This window comes from Pipistrellus hanaki (genome assembly GCF_964339955.1).
Source record: "Pipistrellus hanaki genome assembly, chromosome: 9".
Lineage (NCBI taxonomy): Eukaryota > Metazoa > Chordata > Mammalia > Chiroptera > Vespertilionidae > Pipistrellus > Pipistrellus hanaki.
In genome coordinates, this window is record NC_140511.1 from 22,840,264 (window position 1) to 22,862,819 (window position 22,556).

The following is a 22,556-nucleotide window of genomic DNA, read 5'->3' on the forward strand; positions in this document are numbered from 1 at the left end:
CATTATTGTTATTATTATTTTATTTTACTTTATTTTTCTTAATCCTCATCTGAGGATATTTTTTTCCATTGACTTTTAGAGAGAGTGGAAGGAATGAAGGGAGAGAAGTCTTTTTGCTCTGGCCCGGAGCTTCCTTTCCACCTTCCCATCCTGCCCAGAGGCCTGGAGCAGCTCGGGCTGTGCAGAAACCCTCAGCAGCTCAGCACCTGAGTATGCAAATTAAACCACCATCTTTGTTGTATTAATTTGCATATTCACTCCTGATAGGCTGGTGGGCGCAGTGAAGGCACGGTCAATTTGCATTTTACTCTTTTATTAGTGTAGATGATTTTCACATTAAAATGTATTAAAATTATTTGATAAAATGTTTTAGGAATTTTCTTTTATTTCACCAGAAATATATGTGATATCAGAACTCCTTACATTATTTTTACTTCATAGTACTTGAGTTTCAGTATATGTTTCATTTGTAATTTTTTTTATTGTCTTTAAAAATCTGAGTATAAAATACATGTATTGTTCTATGTAAGCCCCCTGGTAAGGAAATGAAAGCTCAGATGAGTAATAACAAGTATTGATAATAATAATGACTAAATAGTTCACATTATGCCCACAGATATTGTGCTATTTGTGAGATATGTCACTGTACTCATCCTTTTAGTACACATTAAATATTGACCTGTGATTCATAGATAAATGATGCAAATCTGACTTCTAGCTCTGGCTTGTTGAAACACTGAGGCACTCACAGAACCTCTATGGATCTGTCTTCTCATGTAAAATAAGAAAACAAATGTAATTAAGGATTTAGAAATCTAATATTATGTTAGCGCATATATATGCATTAATATACCTCTTCTTACTGTTTTCAAATAAAAGCTATAGTCTTTGGGAAAGTGTTTAGAAGCCTTCTTTTTAGTTCCCTAATGAGCCGCTAATAGGTAGCAATTTAACAAGCCTACCTAAATCAAAGTTTCTTAAGGTGAGTTGTTTTTATGTAAATACAGGGATTGAAGGATCTCCTGACAAGAGGAAATAAATGAATTGTGTTATCTTCTTCAAATAAATGCACCTTTATGAGTATTATTTATCTAAGGAGACTGAGAAAAACTAGAGAGGTTTATTATTAGGAGATGTTTTTCATCACTGTTATATATATTCTGAAATTCAGAGAAACCAATAGATATTTTTCCCCATTCCCGAGCACCAAGAATAAATTGATCAATGGGCTGCCTCCCACTGTGCTTGCTCTCCTCTGATTACTGAATTTAAGACATATTTTCTTTTCATATTCTTGCCACTGAGATTTAGAGAAATATATCTCTCTCCCATCATATGAGGGATCATTTCATGTGTATGAATAACTTGGAAAAAAACTTATAAAAATAAATACTAAAGAAAGCAACTATAATTTTTCATGAACAGACATGCAAGCTCTCCAGTATTAAGACAACTACATAGGGCAAACTTGAAAATTTTGATAATAAATAGTCAAATATTAACTTTGAATATGTATGTTGGAAAGTTTTTTGTTTTTTTAAGTGTTTGCCATTTTTCATAAATACCTATTCACAAATAAAACTGTAGAAACTTCTCTCTAAGTATATCGACATAATCTAACACAGTTTTACAGTAAGTCCATTCTGGTCATGTGCTGCATAATGATGCTTTGGTCAATGACAGACCCATGTGTATCAGTGATCCCATCTATCCTCCCATATAATAAAGAGATAATATGCAAATTGATCATCACTCCAACACACAAGATGGCTGCCCCCATGTGGTCAAAGATGACTGCCCCCATGTGGACACAAGATGGCTGGCAGGGGAGGGCTCTTGGGAGGGACCAGGCCTCCAAGGGAGAGCAGTTGGGGGTGATCAGGCCTACAGGGGAAGACAGTTGGGGCTGACCAGGCCTGCAGGGGAGGACAGTTGGGAGTGACCAGGTCTTTAGGGGAGGGTAATCAGGCCTTTAGAGGAGGGCAGTTATGAGGGACAAGGCCTGCAGTGCAGGGCAGTTGGTGGGGGGGGGCCCGGATTGCAGGAGAGGGCAATTTGGGGTACCAGGCTGGCACGGAAGGGCAGTTAGGGGCAATCAGGCTGGCAGGGGAGCAGTTAGGTGTTAATCAGGCTGGTAGGGGAGTGTTTAGGGGGTGATCAGGCTGGCTGGCATAAGTGATTATGGTCAATCAGGCAGGCAGACAGGCGAGCAGCTGGGAGCCAGCAGTCCTGGATTGTGGGATCAGGCCAAACAGGCAGTCAGACATCCCTCAAAGGGTCCCAGATTGGAGGAGGTGCAAGCTGGGCTGAGGGACACCCCCTCCCATACACGAATTTTGTGCACCAGACCTCTAGTATATATATAAAAGGCTAAGCGACATTTGCGAGATGGATGTCTGATTGCTGGCTTAGGCCCGTTTCCCATAGGTGCAGGCCTAAGCAGGCAGTCAGACATTCACTAAGGGGTCCCAGCCTGTGAGAGGGCTCAGGCTGGGCTGAGGGGACACCCACCCCCCTCACCATGCACAAATTTCATGCACTGGGCCTCTAGTAAGACTACCATGGAGCTGAAAAATTCCTATCATCTAGTGGCATCAGCCATTGTAATGTCATAGCACAGCACATTGCCCATGTTTGTGATGATGCTGGTATAACCAAAACTTACTGCTATTCCAGTTGCATAAAAGTATAGCATACACAATTATGTGTGGTGCATAATACTTGATAATGACAATAAATATGTTTATGCTTCATGTATTTACTATACAACAATTCATTGTTATCTTAAAGTGTACTCTTTCCACTTAAAAAAACAGTTTGCTATAAAACAGTGTGCTAATTTACACTTCCAGTAGCCTCGTGCACCTTCATTACCTCCTCTCTTGATCATTTTCTCTTGTGCTTAATTTAATCTTATGCTGTTTTGCACAGTTACATGCAAAATGACATATAGCCTAGATGTATAGTAGGCTATACCATATCAGTTTGTTTAAGTATACTCTATGATAGTTAATAATAAAAGCATAATATGCTAATTAGACCAGACATCTTTCTGGATGAAGCCGGGGCTGAGATGGCTGAGGCAAGCCACCATGGCTGTGAGGACCAAGCCCCTTGCGTGAATTTCATGCATTGGGCCTCAAGTCCTATATAATAAAAGCATAATATGCAAATCTACCAATGGCAGAATGACCAGCAGAATGACCAGTTGCTATGACTCACACTGACCACCAGGGGGCATATACTCAATGCAGGAGTTGCCCCCAGCCCACAGGTCCTAACTAGCAGCAGTGGCAGGGGATGGAGATGGTGAGTGGGCAGTGTCAGGCCAGCCAAGGCAGGTGCCAGTTCCCCCTTCCCCGGATCGCCCTGCCTGTCACCCCACAGATCACTGGCTAGGCCTAGGGACCCTACCTGTGCATGAGTTTTGTGCACCAGGCTTCTAGTGTTCACATAAGGATGAAATCACTTAATGACATATTTCATTCAGGACATATTCTTGTCAAGTGACACATGACAGTATTGAAAACTCATTTAAAAAGGGTGATTTTTTTAAACTCAACTTTTCTTTGACTTTATGAAGTGTATGTGTGATTATCTGTCTGTCTGTCCCTCTATATGTCTGCATTTATAATATGATAAAAAAAAAGAGAGAGAGAGGAAAATTTGGTAACTGTTAAATGTTTGGTACTTTGACTTAAGTTGTCCTCAAGACCTATGTAAGTATAACAACAGATCAGCTATTAAATGAACCAGGGTGCTCATTTCTACAGCCAAAGATACTTCTTTGAAAGCTAATTTGGGCTTAGTAATGGAAAACAAGTATACTAACTGAAAAGGAAATTAAATAAAATTATAATGGTTCTGAATTATATATTAATGCTCAATTCAATAATTCCATGCTTAGGGGATCTCTAAATCATTCTTTGTTCATTAAAAAGAGAAAGTAAGATGCTGTAGAATATGGTGAACTTTCCTCACTGCATTGAACACATTAATCATCAGTTGCTAGATCCACAGTCTTTTCTACAAGAAACTAAAAGCATGTAGTGAGACATGAAATCCTGATAAAGGTGAGGCAGGGTGAACCTAAGTTATGAGGAAGCAGTTTCTTCACACACACACACACACACACACACACACACACACACACCATGTGGAAGATAGGAAGAGTATATTAGAATCAGTGCATAAGACTAAGCCTATTGGGGAGTAGAAACATTGTGTGTAACAGCTGAGTCACGTTACTGGGGAAGAAATGGAATAGCTATATTACTCTTGTTGCTAAGATTCCTAGAACTACCTTCTGGTCTCAGTTCCCACAAAGTCATGCCTTATTTTAGATCCTAATCTTGGATTTCTCTAATATCGTCTTTCTCATATCACGTCATGTGTTTCCTGAAACAAAAGTCTCTTATTTCAGTTTACTTGAGTAAATTTCTGTTTTTGGAAACCACCTAGACCGCTTACTCACTTTGCCTTTTAGTTCTAAATTTTTAACATTCTCCAGAGAGATTGTTCCTTCCAGAAAAGTTTCCCATCCTCAGCCATCTCTGTTCATACTGTAATCACTAAGAAGACAAGGGAATTAAAATACCCTGGAGAAATTAATCATCAGCTCAGTTGACCAGCTGCCTGGGTGCATACTCTTGGAGAAAACGTGACAAATGGGTTGTTACAAACCATTGTTAAAAGTTCATTTTTACACTTTAATAGGCACAGATTGCCTTCTCACTCCAGTCTTGTCATTGCTATGCCAGCATTCCCGCTGTTAGCACTCACATTTGAAATACGAAACATATCAGGCTCTGTAAACAATTCACATGTTTTATTTTACAAACCCTTACTGATTTCAAAAGCTCTATGGATGATATGGTTCAAAAGATACATATTTCCAGAGGGGGAATGTCAGTGATCACAGCCTCATGGCAGGGCTTTGTGCATTAAAGACTCTGGATGTAAAGAGGGAGAATAAACATCGGCTCAACATCTGCTACAAGCCTGGTGCTAGGTTAAGTGTATGTGACTAAATTGGCATTTAAATCCTACTAATATAGCAAGGTAGATGCTATTATCCCTGTCTTAAATAAAAGAAAACTGAGTATTAAAAATATTAAATAACCTTCTGAACATCACTGTTATTAAATTGCAGGTAAGGGATTCAAATACAAGAATATACTAATTATGAAGCCAACGCCCCCTGATTGTTCTATTTGCTCCCTAGGAAAAATTCCCATAGGCATTTCCAATTTTGTGGACAACTAAGTTCTACTTTAAATATCATTTTCCCAGAAAATTCTTTCCTGACCCTCTACCTCCTGCTCCACCCCACCCAACCAGGTTAATCTTGGTCTCTGACTCTGTCTCTTTTCAGTTCCTATCTCTTTTTCTCTCTCTCAAATTAGTTTTCTATTATTTTATATATAACATTTGGTACCTATATATAAAAGCGTAATATGCTAATGGTCCCTCTGACCATTTGACCTTTCGGCCAGTCGCTGTGATACACACTGACCACCAGGGACGGTCTGACCGGTAAGTTAGCTTGCTGTTGGGGTCTAGCCAATTGGGACTGGCCAAGATGGCCGGACATGCCCTTGGAGCCCTCCTGCGGTCCCTCCCCGTCCTGATGGGGTCCCTCACTGGCCTGATGGAGTACAATTTCATGAGAAGCAAGGAGGTCAAGAAACTGGGAGGTCAGGACATGGAATAGATCACTGATATAAATATGTATGTCACCAAGACAGAATACCATCTCTACATGAGGAAGACTGAACTAGGGACATGAGAGATTATTCCAAGAGAGTTGACTGCAACTGCTGAAATGCATGCTGAGGGTCTCTTTATTTACTAATATCTATATTTCTCAGTTTTCCCCTCAAAGATTTCAGCGTTCTAGACCTAAATTATCTTTTCAAATTTACTTCTCACTCTTCCCCTTCATGCATCCAATATTCTATATAATTAAATGCTTGCTATTTCCAAAGTACAAATCCTTAACTGGCCATTAGCCTTCACACATGCTGTTGGTTTTTATTTAAAATTACATTACTATGCACACTAAAATTTAGTTTACCAATAAACTTTACTTCAAATTATATTAAAAATGAAGAAGATGAAGCAGGAGAAAAAACAAAAACAAAAATCTCTGTAATCCCTTCAGCAATAAATCTTGTCAGTTACTCCTAAATTACCATGATGTATTACTCATAATGATCTTAATTATGTTCTTCCTTATTTTATAGTTATTTATGTATAGCTATTCTAATTACCTTACTGGTCAAACCATCATTATCAAATCTGAACTCTCCTATCTAGTCCAATCCTACTCCTAATTCTCCTTGAGAATATCTTTCTTTCTGATGTCTCTTAACTTTTCCTTTGAAATTCCACATTGTCATAAGCAAATTCATCTTTTTGTACTGTTTTAACTCATTGCTCTATCTGCTTGTTAAAAAGAAACCTGGATTTTTCTATATCATATGCATTTGGCTTTCATTAGTTAATTGAAGAATAGAGCTATTTAAAAAACATATTTCAGATCAACATTTTAATCTATTGGTCTCTCCTTCTAGTATTAGAGTTATTGTCCTGAACAGAGGCAAGCAAGGAGCAAATAAATAAACAATAAAGCTATGTTTGGTGCCAAAAGGTAGTTGAACTATCAGGGGGATCACATCATGAAGTATATGATTGTCTAATCACTATGCTGTACACCAGAAACTAATACAAAATAATATTACATGTAAACTGTAATTGAAAAATTAAATTAAAAAAAGGGAAACAAACAACAATAATGAAACTTTTAATGCTAATTTCCTGCTTACAGGACTGTTTACTCAATAGTTTTGAAAATAAAATTGGAATTCCTTAACATTGCTTTCAAAGCCTTTCATAACTTGAAACTTACCCAGTAGGTAGTCATATTTACTGACTCAACTCCTTATAAATCTCACACTGTAGTCACACAATATTTATAACCATATGCTTTTGCATCTCTCTGTAATTCCTTGAATGTTTTCTTTAAATATAAACTACCATTCAGCTTTCAAAATCATACTCAAATTTCATCTCCTCATTTTAGGTGAACTAATTTTACTCTATTCTTTTATTTATTTTTTTATTTGTTAATCTTCACCATCAATTTTTAGAGAAAGTGGAAGGGAGGAGGAAAGACACACAGAGAGAAAATCGATGTGAGAGACACACATAGTTTGGTTGCCTCCTGCATGCACCCCTACTGAGGCTGGAGATTGAGCCTGCAATCAGGTACGTATGTGCCCTTGACTGGAATCAAACCCAGGACCCTTCAGTCCATGGTATGACACTGTTATCCACTGAACCAAACCAGCTAAGGCAATTTTACCCTATTCTTTATTTTCCAAGTTGACATCATTATTTTAGTACCTATATCATTGATTATATAATTTTGTTTATTTCTCTATATTCTTCTATGTGGCTTCTAGCAATCCATAAATAAAGTTTATTCATTGTACCTGAACACAAATTAACTGCTATCTAGCTGCATGACAGTGTTTGGGTCAGAATGGATTCCACCATTGTTCATAAGTTTATCTCACTGAATATTTTATTTCAATTTTCTATTAAAATTTTGATCTGCTATCTTGGATTGGTTTGTATAAACATTTTTCTTTACTTCTCATTTGAAGTTAAAGAGTGTTTCAGGAGCAACCCTAGCTAGACAAATCTACCTGTTCCACAAGCTTAGGTAGGTTTAGTAAAATAAGGTTTTAGGAAATAAGCAAGTTAATGACATATGCAAATATAATTTTTAAGGTCTTCTTTCTTTGAATTTTATCATTTTTTTAAAATATTGCTGGTTATTAGATTTGTGAATGGTCTTTATAGGTTGCAAACCACCCCCCCCCTCTTATTTTTGTCACCTTTTCATTAGATTTCTGAAGTTGCAGAGATAAATTAAAACCTAAAATTACAATTAGAGGCCGATTTGACATTTCAGGTCATACACTAATCTCTGTTTTATATGTAACTAGAGGCCCATTGCAGGAAGATTCCTACAAGAATAGGGCTTTCTATGTGGCCATCTCTGCCACCCCGCCTGCTTCCCTCCTGTCTTATCAGCCCCACTTGGCTTCCTTCTACGCTATCTTGAGTCTTTGCTCTGCACCTGGATACACAAATTAACCACCAACTTGATCAGGTTAATTTGCATACTTGCTCCTGATGGGCTGGTGGGCGTGGCTAATGGGCATATCTGAGGTATGGTCAATTTGCATGTTTCTCTTTTATTTGCGTAGATAATAATATTATAATAAAAATAATATCCAATGTTTACATGGGGTTTACTATATAACAGGTACCTGTCTAACTCCTATAGATGTGTTGACTATAATCCTCACAACACTTGAATTGGTCTAATAATTATCCCCATTTGACCTCTGAGGAAACTGAATACAAAAGGTTGAAAACTTGATTAAAAGTGGTAGCTATTAAACACTACAGAAAGGATTTGAATACAGAAAGTCAGACTTCAGAGTCTATGTTCTTCCTCACATGCTAAATAGGGAATGGATTGTATGCCATGTGTTCTACAGTAAGACAGTGAAAATGAATACCCTCCGATTCCTACATATGCTTTCTTTTTTTTCTTAATATATATTTTTATTGATCTGAGAGAGGTAAGGAGAGGGTGAAAGAGATAGAAACATCAATGATGAGAGAGAATCATTGATTAGCCTCCTGCAGGCCCCACACTGGGGATCGAGCCTGCAACCCAGGCATGTGACCTGACCTGTAATCAAACCAAGACCTCCTGGTGCATAGGTCAATGCTCAATTACTGAACCACTCTGGCTGGGCTATATATGCTTTCTTTATAGATGCAGAGTCAGCCTCAGACAAAAACTTGAAAGATATAGGTTTTCTCCTCCAACTCTACTTTTTATTTACCTTTCTTCCTTAGTTCCTTTGCCTGTTTTGCCTCTGTCCATAATGCCAGCCCAGAATTATGGCAATTGACAGGCTCCCTTTTTTCCCAACATTGCACTCAAATGTCAACTCCTCTTTGCAAAATCTCCTGCTAAACTTGTGAAGCTAGTTCCTGTCCTCTTTGCACCATGACATACAATACCTCTTTGCACATTATGATGTGGCTTCTTTTAACAGAACTGCCACCTTGTCAATCTTCTCCATGACACCATTAGTTCTTTGAAAGTCAAAGAATGTGTTATTATTCATGAATCTCCAGTACAAAACAAACAAACCAACCAAAAACCACAAAACAAGTGTGAACTGTGCTAGATTCTTTACATGCATAATTATTCTAGTCTTTATAACAATCTTAAGGTAAATTTAATCACTGTTGTATGAATAAAATATGATTTTCAGTACATTTATTTAAAAAATTCAATAGGCCTCCTATTTATACTGAGGATCATTTAATCACTGTTGCATGAATCAAGAATCTAAGGTTTAGAATTGGTAGATCACTTAGTTAAAAATGAGGTACAACTAGAATTTCAAAATACAGACTTTCAAAAAGTCTGGTTTAAAAGCTCTCTGCCTGACCCACTGAAAATACATATATGTATTCTATCCAACTCTCTTCTCATATAATTCACATTCTTTTCTCTTTGGGGAGTTGTCTCAGTAAAATGTTCAAAAAAATATATGGTTGAACTGATATACATTAAAATAAAAAATTACTGATCTCTAATTTTCTCAGTGTCATTTCATCTTTTAAAACACAATGCTTCTTTGAGTCAGGATAGTAAGAAGTTAGGAAAGTTCCTAGGCAAGTGGAATTGGGAAACATTGAGACAAAGAGCTGAACAAACTGGGCAAGCAATTTACAGCCAGATACAGATGATCCCTCCCTGGAGATAATATGTGGGCCTCACCTGTGTTTCAGCTCCATCTGATGAATATTCTAATGAAATCTCCCCTAAGCCCTTCCCTAAACTCCCAACCTTCAAAACCTCTCAGAACAAATGACTCTGCATGTGCTCTCCCTCCTGGGAGCACTCCTGGTTCTCTCTCTGCCCCCTCAGGTTCCCCCACAGGACTGCATCCCCTGATTTCTAAGGGACCCCAGGAGACTTGCAACCACTGAGCAATGCAGCCACAGCTAGTCCAGTACTGGGCTAAACGCTTTTCTCTGTCTTTCCAGTGAGCTAAAGCAGCCCCACCTGGGCTCATTTCTTTCCTACAACATTTCTAGAGAACAAAGCAGTCCCACCAAGGCTCTCTCCTGTAGATTCTTCTGTCCTAAGCCCTTCCTTGTTTCACATGCCCTCCAAATCACCTGGATGTGTATGGTGAAATCTTTCCTGCAGGAAGGCCAGAACCCAGAAACTACAGACCAGCTCTAGGCATACTTGCTCAGGGCTAGGTCCCCTTTCGAGTAGCATCCTCACCTAGATGACTGTTTCAATGGTGGAATTTCGGTCTGAGTGGCATCAGAATTGTGCCTCAGGGGCCGGAGAGGTTGTAGAAGTGAGTCTGCTGCTTTTGTACAGATCTGCCTGAAAATCCATTTCTGAGGACAGGACCCCTAAGTTGTTCCCACTGTTTGTTTTTTTATTAGTTTTCTTCTTTCATACACTTCTGGATTTCAAATTGTCTAAAAGCTTCTTGACAATATGTCTTTGTTTAAACAAAGGCAAATTCAGAAGAGCCTGTGGCACTGAGCAACCTATGGCAGGGCAGCTGTTTATACAGATGAGCCTTTTGCATGTTGATCATCTATAACTTTTGTAACACGTGTATTTTGTCACCATGATGTCACAATGACAGCAAATCTTTATGTTGTCTTCAACTTATTTTTTAAACCAATGAGTTATAGGGATATTATTTAGGATTCTGGATTGAGCTCATTCCTTTTTTCATTTTTCTCTATAATTAATTTATTTAACACTGACATTTTAAAAGAAACCCAAATTTAAAGAAAAAGGCATGCTAAATATTAACTAGACCCTACTAATTATTAAGAAAATTAGGCTATGTATTCTCTTGATAGATATTTTGATAAATACTTAACACATTATAAAGCGGACAACCTTATATTCTCTATAGATGAATTCTATCATTCCCAAAGATTGGCATAATTCCAATAAAGACAGATATAAATAAGAATATAAATTCAATATCCTTGCAAGGTAAGGGAAACTTTAAAATATCTACCATAGATTTACTCAATTTTTACAATTACATTTGTGGTGATCTAAGACTATGAACTAAATAGATTTAAAAATATTCCAGAGGCAATCGACCAATTAAAGAAATACCATGACTGTTTGACAATCACTACGAAGTCAGAATGGCTTATTGAAATAAAGTAAAATGCCAGACCTTCCCTAACCTGACTGAACATAAACATTTCTGGATGCATTCAGAAATAAATATCTCTAACTCTAACTCTTGTCCACTGAATCCAAACATGTAAGGGAAAGACAGGAATCTGAATTATTAGCAAGATTCTCCCCAACATGATTCACCTTTTGTTTGAAAATCCCATATTTTTTGAAGAAGAACTTTAAAAATTTGAAGTTATGTAACATTAAAACAACAACAACAATAACAAAAACACTAAAACACACACACACAAAAGAACACCACCCACAACACTTAAAAAGTAATCACTAATGCAGTGGTTCTAGATTGCACTGAATGCATGAAATATCTGGGAAGTGCTTTGGGAAATGCAGATTCCTGGAATTTATAGGCTGATGTCAACTTGCGCACAGAACTTACACTACCTCTTTCTCCCAGTCCTCTCTCTGAAGGAATACCAGGGACAGAGCAGCCCCACCAGTGGAGTCCAGGTGGTGCCTTTGAAGGCCCAGTTTCTCCTGAGACCTCCTAGGAAAATAGTAGGTCTAGGATTTTATTTATTTATTTTTAATTTCCTGAAGGATGCAGCCTTTAGAGGCTGATGGATATTCTTAAAGACACTATATAGTCTGCTGGTTTAGTACGGTTCAGGGGACCTGGGAGAAGCAGGGCTCTCTCTTCTTAGGGAGAGCTAATGAAGAATTATCCCTGTTACTTTCAGATGGAAGAGGACTGCAGGTGTGCTTTGGGGAGGGAGGGGAGCAGTAACACTCCTGGGTCTCAAAAAGAAATATTTATGGAGAGTTTGTTCACCTTACAACATTTTTGTAGGTAAAAATGCTGATTGCTAGGATTGGTCCAGAGATTCTGATTCAGTAGATCTTAGGTATACCTCAATATTTTCATGTTTTACAAGCATCCTAGATTATTCTCATGCAAGTGTTTGAGGATCACACTATTAAATGCTGGCCTGTTATATATTATTTTATAGACTTTCAAACGCTTTTGAGAAATTTTAGTATTCAATATTATTAAAAAAAACATAAAGAAAAAACAATGAATTGATGTAATACGGAGGGATGATGTCTTATCACTAGTGAAATACCTAGGTGTGGGAAGCATGTTGGCAAAACAGAATAGTCCTCATGGGTTGAGTTGGTGGTGGCATTTATTGATTATTTTGGAATGGATCTTAATGTGGGAAGCATTTTAATATGGGAATAAATTCCTAAACTTTCAGGTGAATTGAGCTCTACTAAGTAATGAAATATCAATCTGGAAAATATAATTTCTATAAAGATATTATATGGTTGTATGGATTAATATCAAAGTGGGAGACAAATTTCAAAACAAACATAAAAATGCTTTTATAATAAAATTCAAACTATAGTTATTATATGGTATATTTTATCCCTGTTTATTGTAACTAACCAGCTGTTTGGTCTTAGATATCATTCAAATACTTGCAGTCAGAGCTAGGAGTTCAGAGGGCATCTTGAGAAGAAAGAACAGTAACCAAAGGAACAGAGTCAGAAAATTCTGGGCTAAGTTTTGAATGAAAAGTGACTGTAGACAAGTGATGGAATATAAAACTACTTCCCCAACTTCTATTAAATCTTCAATTGTAGAAAAGGAATTTGAATTTACACAATAAACAATAGCAAAACAAACACTACAATAACAGAAACGGTGTTAGAAAGTAGTTCTTAACTGTAATGACCCCAACCACTAGTGAAAAGTGGGAATTGAGTTACACGTACTGTGTTAGTAGCTAACCTTTATTAAAGCTGACTGGGTAACTGGCCCTGTTCTAATAGCTCTGTACGCATTAATGCATTGAATCCCCACATGAGATGGGTACCCATGCTATCCTTATGTCCAGGTGAATAAATGGAATCACAGACAGGTTGCCTCTTGTCCATGGATAAAGTAGGTGATGAATCAATCCTAACTTTGTGACCAACTTACTTTAAACAAAATTAATCAAAATAGATTCTAGCTTAAATCTCTGTAGTGATGCCCCGCTCATGAACTTTACTGTAAGCCTTCTTGATTGACGGTGAAGGAGATGGTCTTACAGTTAGTTCACTGGCACTGCAACTGCAGCCTCTACTTTAAAATATATATATTCTATTGATATTTTACAGAGCGGAGGGAGGGGGAGAGAGAGTTAGAAACATCCTTGAGAGAGAAACACCAATCACTGCCTTCTGCAACTCCCCACTGGGGATGTGCTCACAACCAAGGTACATGCCCTTTACTGGAATCAAACCTGGGGCCCTTGAGTCCACCGATCTATGCTCTACCCACTGAGCCAAGCCAGTTAGGGCACAGCCTCTACTTTCTTCTACAGCCTAGAATGTGGTGATGCTCTTGAAAGTGCGCGTAAAGAGTGACTTGTAGAAAAATGCAGTTAAAAGCCACTGATGCAAGAGGTAAAGAGTAGAAAGAGGAGGATGGATGAGAATGACATTGGAGATGTAGAATTCAAAGGGTTTGCCAACCCTATGGAATATGTAAGTAGTCAGAAGATTAGGAGGATGCTAACTGATCCAGAAATTTTTCTGTCTGACGTTGAGAAGAAAGGTGATCTTACTAACAATACAGATATCAGCTGGAGAAGTTCTGGGAAGATTCTAAATTGGAAACAGAAACAAAAGTGCCCCCTAGAAAAAAAAAATATTTTAGATGAGTCTCAGGAGCAGAATCCTGGAGAAACACCTACATTTAGAAGGATAAACCTCCTTAAATCCTTTCTGGATCAGTGTAAGCAAGACAGAAAAATGGATGAGTGGACACATCCAGGTAGAGAGTGAAATGGAATGACTGACTTATGGGCACACTGAGAAGAGACAGTGAAAGGTACAGATGAAACTGTTCTAGTATGTCAAGGAAAAAAATATTCTTATGTTTAAACAGATTGCAAAAAGGTAAAAACATGATGAAGGCTGAGAAAGCACTGATAAATTTGATTAACAGACACTTGACTCATTTTGAGGAAACACCCTGAGCAGTGCAGTGAGGCTGAATGCCAGATTGCAGATTATTAAATGAAGAAATGAAATATCACAATGAAGACAGTTTAGATTAGTCTGACAATAGGAAAGTCAGACTAGAATAACAGGATATGTATCTTATACCCTTACAAAAACAACAACTCAAAATTCATTTGCGATATTTAGAATTTATATTCACTATTACAATGCCAGTTATCATTTGGGATTTTTTCCCCTTAAAAAACAATAACAAGCTTTCATGTTAGAAAACAGGAAAAAACCTAAAGTAGACACATTTTTAGGAGATTTATCTTATTTGTAGGCACTTATTAAATCTACAAAGTTTAAAGACATGCTGAGAGAGTTGATGATATAATGCACATTGTTTTTCTTGATAATAATTGTTATCTCTAAGGATAGAAGTGGAATTGCTTTTATAAGTCTGTTTGAAGAGAAATTGAACTGTATGGAATGACTGTCAAGGACAGCTGAGCAAGCAAAGTATTTATCTTATTCAGAAATGAGCCAATGATTTTTTGATGTTTTTTATTTAATTTGTAACCCGTCAACATGATAAGCTTCCGAGAGAGACACAGAGCAAAATAAATAAAAGATTAATAAAAGCCAAATAAGTTTCTATATTCCTGCACATTTTGACATAAAATCTTGATATTCAGCTTCTTTTGAATAGTTATATGTACTTGAGTAGGAGTGTTATTGTCACCAGCTTTCCAAGTCCCCTTGAAACGATGCATATATTGAAAATTCTGAATAAAGATTAGAAGAAAAAGTCTCCTGGGTTTAGGGCAGGATATTCAACACACAAGGAGCAAAACTTAGTAGAGAAAATGGAAAGATAAATACCCAAAGCTATTCCAATTGTCATATTTCTTTGTGCTAACCATGCTGGTCAGGAAATAAGAGTGACTTTGCTGCCTCATACTGCTCGAGTGCCAGAACAAATTTCAGGGATCAGAAACAGATTAACACAGAATTCATTCAGTCTGTGCTTTTATCTGGTACAAAGCAACCGGAGAGAATTGGGGTGGAACAAAGGGGCATTTAAATTGATGCTTATTCCATCAAATGTTATTTCTGATTCAGTGACTGTGATGTTAGGGGCTGAATTGCTATCAGAATGCAGTTTAACAACCAGTTCCGTGGGGTTGGAGGTGGATAGGAACCCTGATGTGAAGCCTTTGATGCTTTATGTTGTAAACACTCCCCAGGATGGCTGACTTGAAGCTACCAACAAGTGAAGAGATGCACGCAATCAACTCTTGGGAGAAAGAACAAGTCAGCTCCAACACACTGCTACAATAGCCACAAATAGTCCACAAGATGAGTAAGAAAAAATTTGCCCCCAATTTTTGTTTGCTCTGTGTATTATATTCTGCATGGTTGCTGTAACAAAATGCCACAAACTTGGTAGTTTAAAAGGAGAATTCTGAAGTCCAGAAGTTCAAAATAAGTCTCATTTGGCTTCCATCCAGGTGGCCTCTCTTGAAGGCAAGGCCACCTTCCCTCTGAGAAGCTCTAGAGAAAACCCATCCCTTGCCTTTCCATCTTCTAGTGCTGCCTTTGTTACCTTCTTTAGCTCAGGGCCCCTTCTTCTATCTTCAACATCATCTTCAACTACATCACCCTAATCTCTCCTTCCCTCATCACATCGCCTTCTTCTTGTCAGTAGTCAGGTCTTGCTCTGCATCCCTCTTGTAGGGACACTTGGTTCTATATGTAGGGCTTACAGTAATCCAAACTAATTCTGGGTGTCCTTAATCACATCTGCAAGGTCCCTCTACCATGTAAGTGAATGTTCAAAGTTTCTGAGAATTAGGCTATGTACATCTTGGGGACCACTACTCAGCCTACCACATTCTTCAAGGCATGCCATTTAAAATTATTTTTCCATGGCTCCTAGGACCTGCATTATTCATTAGTAAATTAATGGAGCTAATTCACTGACTATGTAAGTAGGTAATTCTGAATACCATTTCCTTGTTCATACACTTCTTGCCTTAAAAAGAAACGTGTTGTTTACCTATACATACATTCTCAGTTGATGACTTTGCTTGTAGTTCATTAAAAAGCAACAGAATGCCATTAGACTTTTCACCACCAAATAGCAATTTATCTCCCCACTGTGACAACTAATAAATTCTCTGACAAAGGCAATCTTTCTGCATGCATTCTAAATGTATTCCCACTCACTTTCTCAAGTTGCTTCTTCAATGATTTCTCTCTTCTTTGCTATCCAACTCCAAACTTTCTATAAAACTTTACAAGTATTAGAGTAAAAGGATGGAAAATATACACAAACACATATTAACTTTTAAAAAGAAGTTGAAGTTGTTCTATTAATATCATACAGGATATTAAATGAATTTCTACAAATAGGGAAAATGGAACAGGGTTGGTTCTGATTTTGTTTTGTCTTCCATTACTTGTTTTTATTTTCCTCTCTGTACTACTATAGAACCACTATAGCTTTAAAGAAGGGTGTTGAGAGAATGTGCTTCAGGAACGAAAGGGATCTTATAAGAGAAGATCCCATCAGGAAGGAAAGAGGAATGGGAGGTTTGGTCCTGTTCATAGTGTGTTGTGGGAAGATGCTCTATTATATTTTCTTGAAGAATTAAACCTATTATCAGAGTGTGGTGGCCTTCCCTATTTGTAGAAATTCATTTAATATCCTGTATGATATTAATATAACAACTTCAACTTCTTTTTTAAAGTTAATATGTGTTTGTGTATATTTTCCATCCTTTTACTCTAATACTTGTAAAGTTTTTCAGATGATGCTTTACACGCAGTAATAAAACATAATTATTGATTAAATAAAAATAAAATAAGCAAAACATTTTTTCAGAGTTAAGCTGGAGACTCAAATGAAAGGAGAAATGAAAGTATGAAATTACTGTATTTAATGCAGAGAGAGTGAGACCCTAAAAGGAAAATAGAGGCCACAGTGTTGTGGGAGAAAGGTAGAGGTAAGTTGAGGCAGAGATATGAAAACTTGGTTAAAGAGAGATGTGGTTAGAGTGACATGTTTAATAAATGTTGCTGTGTCATGTGTAATGCCAGCACTTCATTCGTTACTCTCCACACTATAATCTGTATAAATCTGTATAAATCCTTTTGGAGCCATATTTTTAAATTTGTTTCTTATTGCAATGATATATGAGATGGCCTCATGGGGCACTGAATGAGGGTGGGCAGATCCTCGGATGTTGTGCCATATTCAGTATTCAGGGAGCTATCCTCCCTGTATTATATTGTAAATTGTATAAGGATGGTTATAGCATTTGTTCTCTCCCCACTGTTGTACCTCTACTACATTAAAAAAAAATTATCTGACATTTAGTAGGTATGCAATTTACTTGAGAGAGTGTGTGAGGATAATTTTCCACAGGGCCAGCAGAGGAAATTCTGACCATGTCTGTCATGCACTTTAGTTTTCTAAAGCTTCCTCGTTTATGTTTAGACCTCTCTTGTGGGCCAGTTAAAAAATCTTCACCCACATATCCACTCCTGCCACTGCCACCAGGTCTGTGCAGGTGCCACCCATTTCACATGATTGCAACTTGAGGGCCACATATAGGTACACAGAAATCAACTGCTTTCAGAGTCACCTTCCTGGAATGGGAGATAAATGCCCATGAATATGTCTTCCAAGGAACTATTCTGAGTGCATTTTGTAGGGCTCTGGCCCTGTGGGATCAAGCTCCAGCTGCCTGCAGAAGTGGTCACTTCCATGATGCAGCCCACCTTTCCACTGTTTCACTCCTCACCCCAACTCCATCGCACATTCCTGTTTTCTGGGATACATTTGCAACAAAACAAAACAAAACTACTTACAAGCAAACTGTGTCTAGCTTTGCTTGAAGAGAATCCAAGACATTTCATAATAGTTTTAAAGTAAAATTTTATTTGTACTTGAGAGGAAATAATTTGCCTAAGTACATAGCCTCTACTATTTTTAGAAATGACCCTTGTGTGTGTGTGTGTGTGTTTCCAGAGAAGTATAAAAACACAATGTTCTTAAAATGACTTTTATAGCTAACTCTATGGTCACAGCAGATTAAATGTAATTTTTATATTCAAACCCCTGCAGAGGTGTTTGCCAAGTCTGCAGAAATACCTACTCTGATGCCTGTCTCTGCAAGGAGAGGTTTGTGAAACCCACCAGGAATTCCAGCCAACCGTGGTGCAATAAATGGATTCATCCCCTATTGTATTCAATTTTTATCTTAGACATAATGTTTAATGTATGCCATCTATTTGGGAAGACATTCAGGAGTATGTCCTTTTAAACATAGTTTTCAATTTTTTTTTTTTTTAAAGAGAGATGAAATAGTGATATGGAAGGGTTTTTTTTTTTAATTAAAAAAAAATTATTCCAGTCTAATTGAAGCCTATTTTTAGCATATTAAAAGTCTTTTTGGATTCCCCCCCCACACACACACACACACATTATCCCAGTATAAATTCTGTAACCACTCAACAATTCAGTAATTTTTAAACAGAACCTGGTAACCTAGAATTGTATAAAAATGTTAAGTATGAGAAGTTTGGAGGTGGTTGTGGTTCCCCTGCATGTAGAATTGGTTCCCTTTTAGAGGTGGGGTGAGGAGAAGGCTGGGTAAAGTGGGTTGAAAGTCCTTTCAGCTTTTTTTTTTTTTTTTTTTTTTTTAATCCTCACCCTGATTGGGAATCACACCCACCACCTATGGGTGCACCAGAGGATGCTCCAACCATCTGAGCACATGGGCCAGGGCAGTCCTCTGGGCTTTGATATGAGAGCAAGGAACTGGCTGTCAGGCTGTGGACACCCATCTGTGAAAAAGCTTTTGCCTGAATGCCATTGTTCATGCCAAGAACTCTAGCTGTTCATGAAAAGTTCATCCCTGTTGTTGAGAGACAACCCTTTGGTCTCTCTGCATGCCAGAAAAGGAAGAGAAGGATTCCAATATTTCACTGAAATTGATGTTCATCATGCATACCTTCAATCCCCCTCTGTTAGGTCTCATTTTTATGTCCACTCTTGGCTGACTTTGATTTCAGAACTTCTTCAGGCTGCCACTGAGCACATGGTCTTCAGCCCTTTCAATTCCTGTAGATCCTTCAAACTTTATTCCAAGTTTCAGTTTCTCGACCTGTTTAATCCTTTAACTCACAAACTTCCTTATTTTTCCAGAAACTGATCATCAAAATGTCTTATTTGTTAGTGAACTGCTTCCTTTCCTTCAGCATCCTCACCCATGACATGGCTTCGACTCCGAAGGTCTCAGAGGGTGACCAGCACCCAATACCGGCACCCAGTCCACCCTCTTGAGCTGCGCTCCTGCCTCTTCTCATTCAAACATGCATTTCCAAAGCTTCCTTGACTCTACAACACTGTTTCTTTCAATTAATTCTCTGGCTTCTTATCATTATCTTTGTAGGATTTGCATTCATTACCCTTCCTTTAATGCAATTTGTATTACTTAAGGCTTGTTCCTAAGCTCATTTATCTTTATCTTATACTCTTTGTATGAGCTTTCTTAACCACACTGATGATTTCATTTAACTTGATTAAAGAAGAAGTATCCATATTTTCTAGCGTTATATATGATCCTCGTGAAGGAAAAAAGGAGAAGTTAAAAAAAAAAAGTGGCTTTTTAAGGAGTGGGATTTGATAGGAGGAAGGTATGAGTTTTTGTTTTTGTTTTCTCATCCGAAATCATAACATTCATTCAATATGGATATACAGTATTGTTATGATAAATACAGTAGTAGGCAAAGATGACCATGGAAATTACAAATTTAGATAATTTACAGAAAGAGGAAATGTAAATTTTCTAACCTCTCTCAGAATCTTAAGTACGATCGCCATTTAAACAATGTAACTGAAATTTAGCAGGCTTTTGCTACCTTTCTTTTTAATTTAAATGTTAACTTTCAAATAATAGTTTCATTTTACTTATTTGTGTTTCTTTAATGAGCCTTTACATATCATTGCTCAACTTATGATTCTTTGAAAATAAAGATGTTCACACAAAAAGGTAAACAATTTGAACTGCTCCAGTAAATCCAATTAATATGATGATTAAAAATAGTTTATTAGTTTAGTGACAAGGTATTTGGTGATGTAAGAAATAATGACTGATAGTGTAATGTTCTGAAAAGGCCAGAGGGAGTGAAAATCAACAAAGACAAAGGGATGTCCTAATAGGAGGAGAAACATTATATCTATCTTTATTAAGATAGGAGGAGGGAAGAACAATATGAATGGAGGTGTAGTTAGGTCTGAATTTTATTAGTAGGAAGATACATTTAATACTTAAATAGTTTTTGTGAAAGGGTGTTGGCTCATAGTCCAGTTTAAGGGAAGTGGAGAGGCTTATAAAAACTCTGGGGAGAGTTACAGGTTAACAAATCCACAGAAACTTAGTAGGATGGAGGAGCAATGTCAAACTCCCATTTGCAGTTGGTAATCATGATCTATGAATCATCACCCATTCAGTGAACTATGCCAAAGCTTTCTCCTAGCCCAGAGTCCCATGTTTAATTAACCATCAGATCCTGGTAAGTCTACCTCCTTTAAATCCCAGGCATGTCTCCTGCTCGCCAATGCCTTTACCACTGCTTCCATTCTCTTCCTCAGCGCCTCTTGGCTGGCTGGTTTTAACAGACTCTGAATTGGTCTCCAAAATTCTGTTTTTGTTTCTCATCTATTCATCCATGTCATTACTTAGCTGCATCCTTCATCTCTCTCAGATGAGCTTCCTCATCTCAAAAAGAGCTACTGCTTTTATACTTTCTGTTAGGATTATTACTGTTATATGTACTTGTATTATATTTGCAATGAAGTCCAAATATATAAGAGGAAAAGCTAAGTTTTAAGAGAAATCTTGTGATATAACTCTGGACATACATTTCAGCAGCATATATTCTGAAACCAAGTATATGAAAGGGTAGTGTTAAAATATATTCTTTTTTAAACTTCACAATAAGTACTTTCAAATTCACTGTATAATATGCATTTATAAATTTCTTTTATTGCATGACAGAGCAAGCCACATATCATATATCAACTGTAATATAGCACTTGACTTCTTTAATGCAATGCTTAACTGGAAATGTCTATAACTAGAAATGAGGTGCTTAAATTTGAAGATACTTTACATGGCAATACCTATAACTATAGAATTATCATATCTGCCTGAACTGCACTTAAAAGTTAAAGATCCAACTATTCCTATTATTGGAAAAGTAATAATAACAATTATAACTATACCATGAAATATTAAAAGCTGAACATTCAATTTGAAGGTAGCTAATATGAAAACGTAATGAAAAGTGAATCTATAAAACGCTCACAATTAATGCACATGTGCTATATAAAGAGCAAAGAGCTGAGGAATCTTTGCTAGTGTTCATTTTTTTTTCACATTATCTCTCCCCTTTTTTGGCCTTGGGAGCATTATGTTTATTATTTCTCATCCATAGATCATCAATTTCCTATGTCAAAATTTTTATTCTAAGGTATGTGACAATCTCAGACCAAAAATATAGAGTTTCTATGTATGGCAAATTCCATTGTGCTTTTTTTGTGCTAGGTTCAAGGGTTTAGAAAACACTACTACATGTTTATGTTTCACATTTGAGGTGTTTGATGTTTGAACCAGGGCCATGTTACTTACCATCATTACGTAGAGTGAGTGGTGTTGGAGGACTAAGGACTCGGGCATTCGTCACCGTGTTTTTCACCAGACAAATATAGCTGCCAACATCTGATGCTTGGACTTTAGAAATATAAAGGTTGCCAGTCTCCTGGGAAATGAACCGCCGGCTGTCTTCCGCCACAAAGGAAGGGAACTCGTTAAATACCCAACTATAGATGATCTCTGAAAAGACACAAAAGTTAATTGTTGAAATAGAGGTTATTTTACTAACAGTTAAAGCTCAACTAACAAAGCCTTTACTAAAGTGTTAGGTATATTTCAAGGCCATACATATTTGATCCATTTGATTCAGATATGTTTAAAGGTCTGTTGTTTTAATGGTTATGGAAAGATCTGAACTATTTCTTAAGAATGCTCATCCTTTACATATTCATTCATTCATTCTATTCTGAAGTTTGTCAAGTGTGTGTTAGATGATTGACACTCTGATAACACTAAAATAAAATAAAATAAAAAAAAAGATGAGAGAGAGTTTTCCATTCTTAAAGATCACTCTAATGGAAGATAGTAACCCGGACCTA

At 37.1% G+C, this 22,556-nt stretch overlaps 1 protein-coding gene across 5 annotated transcripts in view; it reads right to left on the minus strand.

Moving 5' to 3' along the window:
• The window catches only part of CNTN5 (contactin 5), a 917,150-nt gene that overhangs the window by 278,572 nt on the left and 616,022 nt on the right, over positions 1–22,556 (minus strand). For all 5 annotated transcript variants that reach the window (XM_084894670.1, XM_084894671.1, XM_084894674.1 and 2 more), the window contains one exon: positions 21,994–22,197. In XM_084894670.1, coding sequence (XP_084750796.1) covers positions 21,994–22,197 — 204 coding nt within the window. The remainder of the gene's footprint in view (positions 1–21,993; positions 22,198–22,556) is intronic.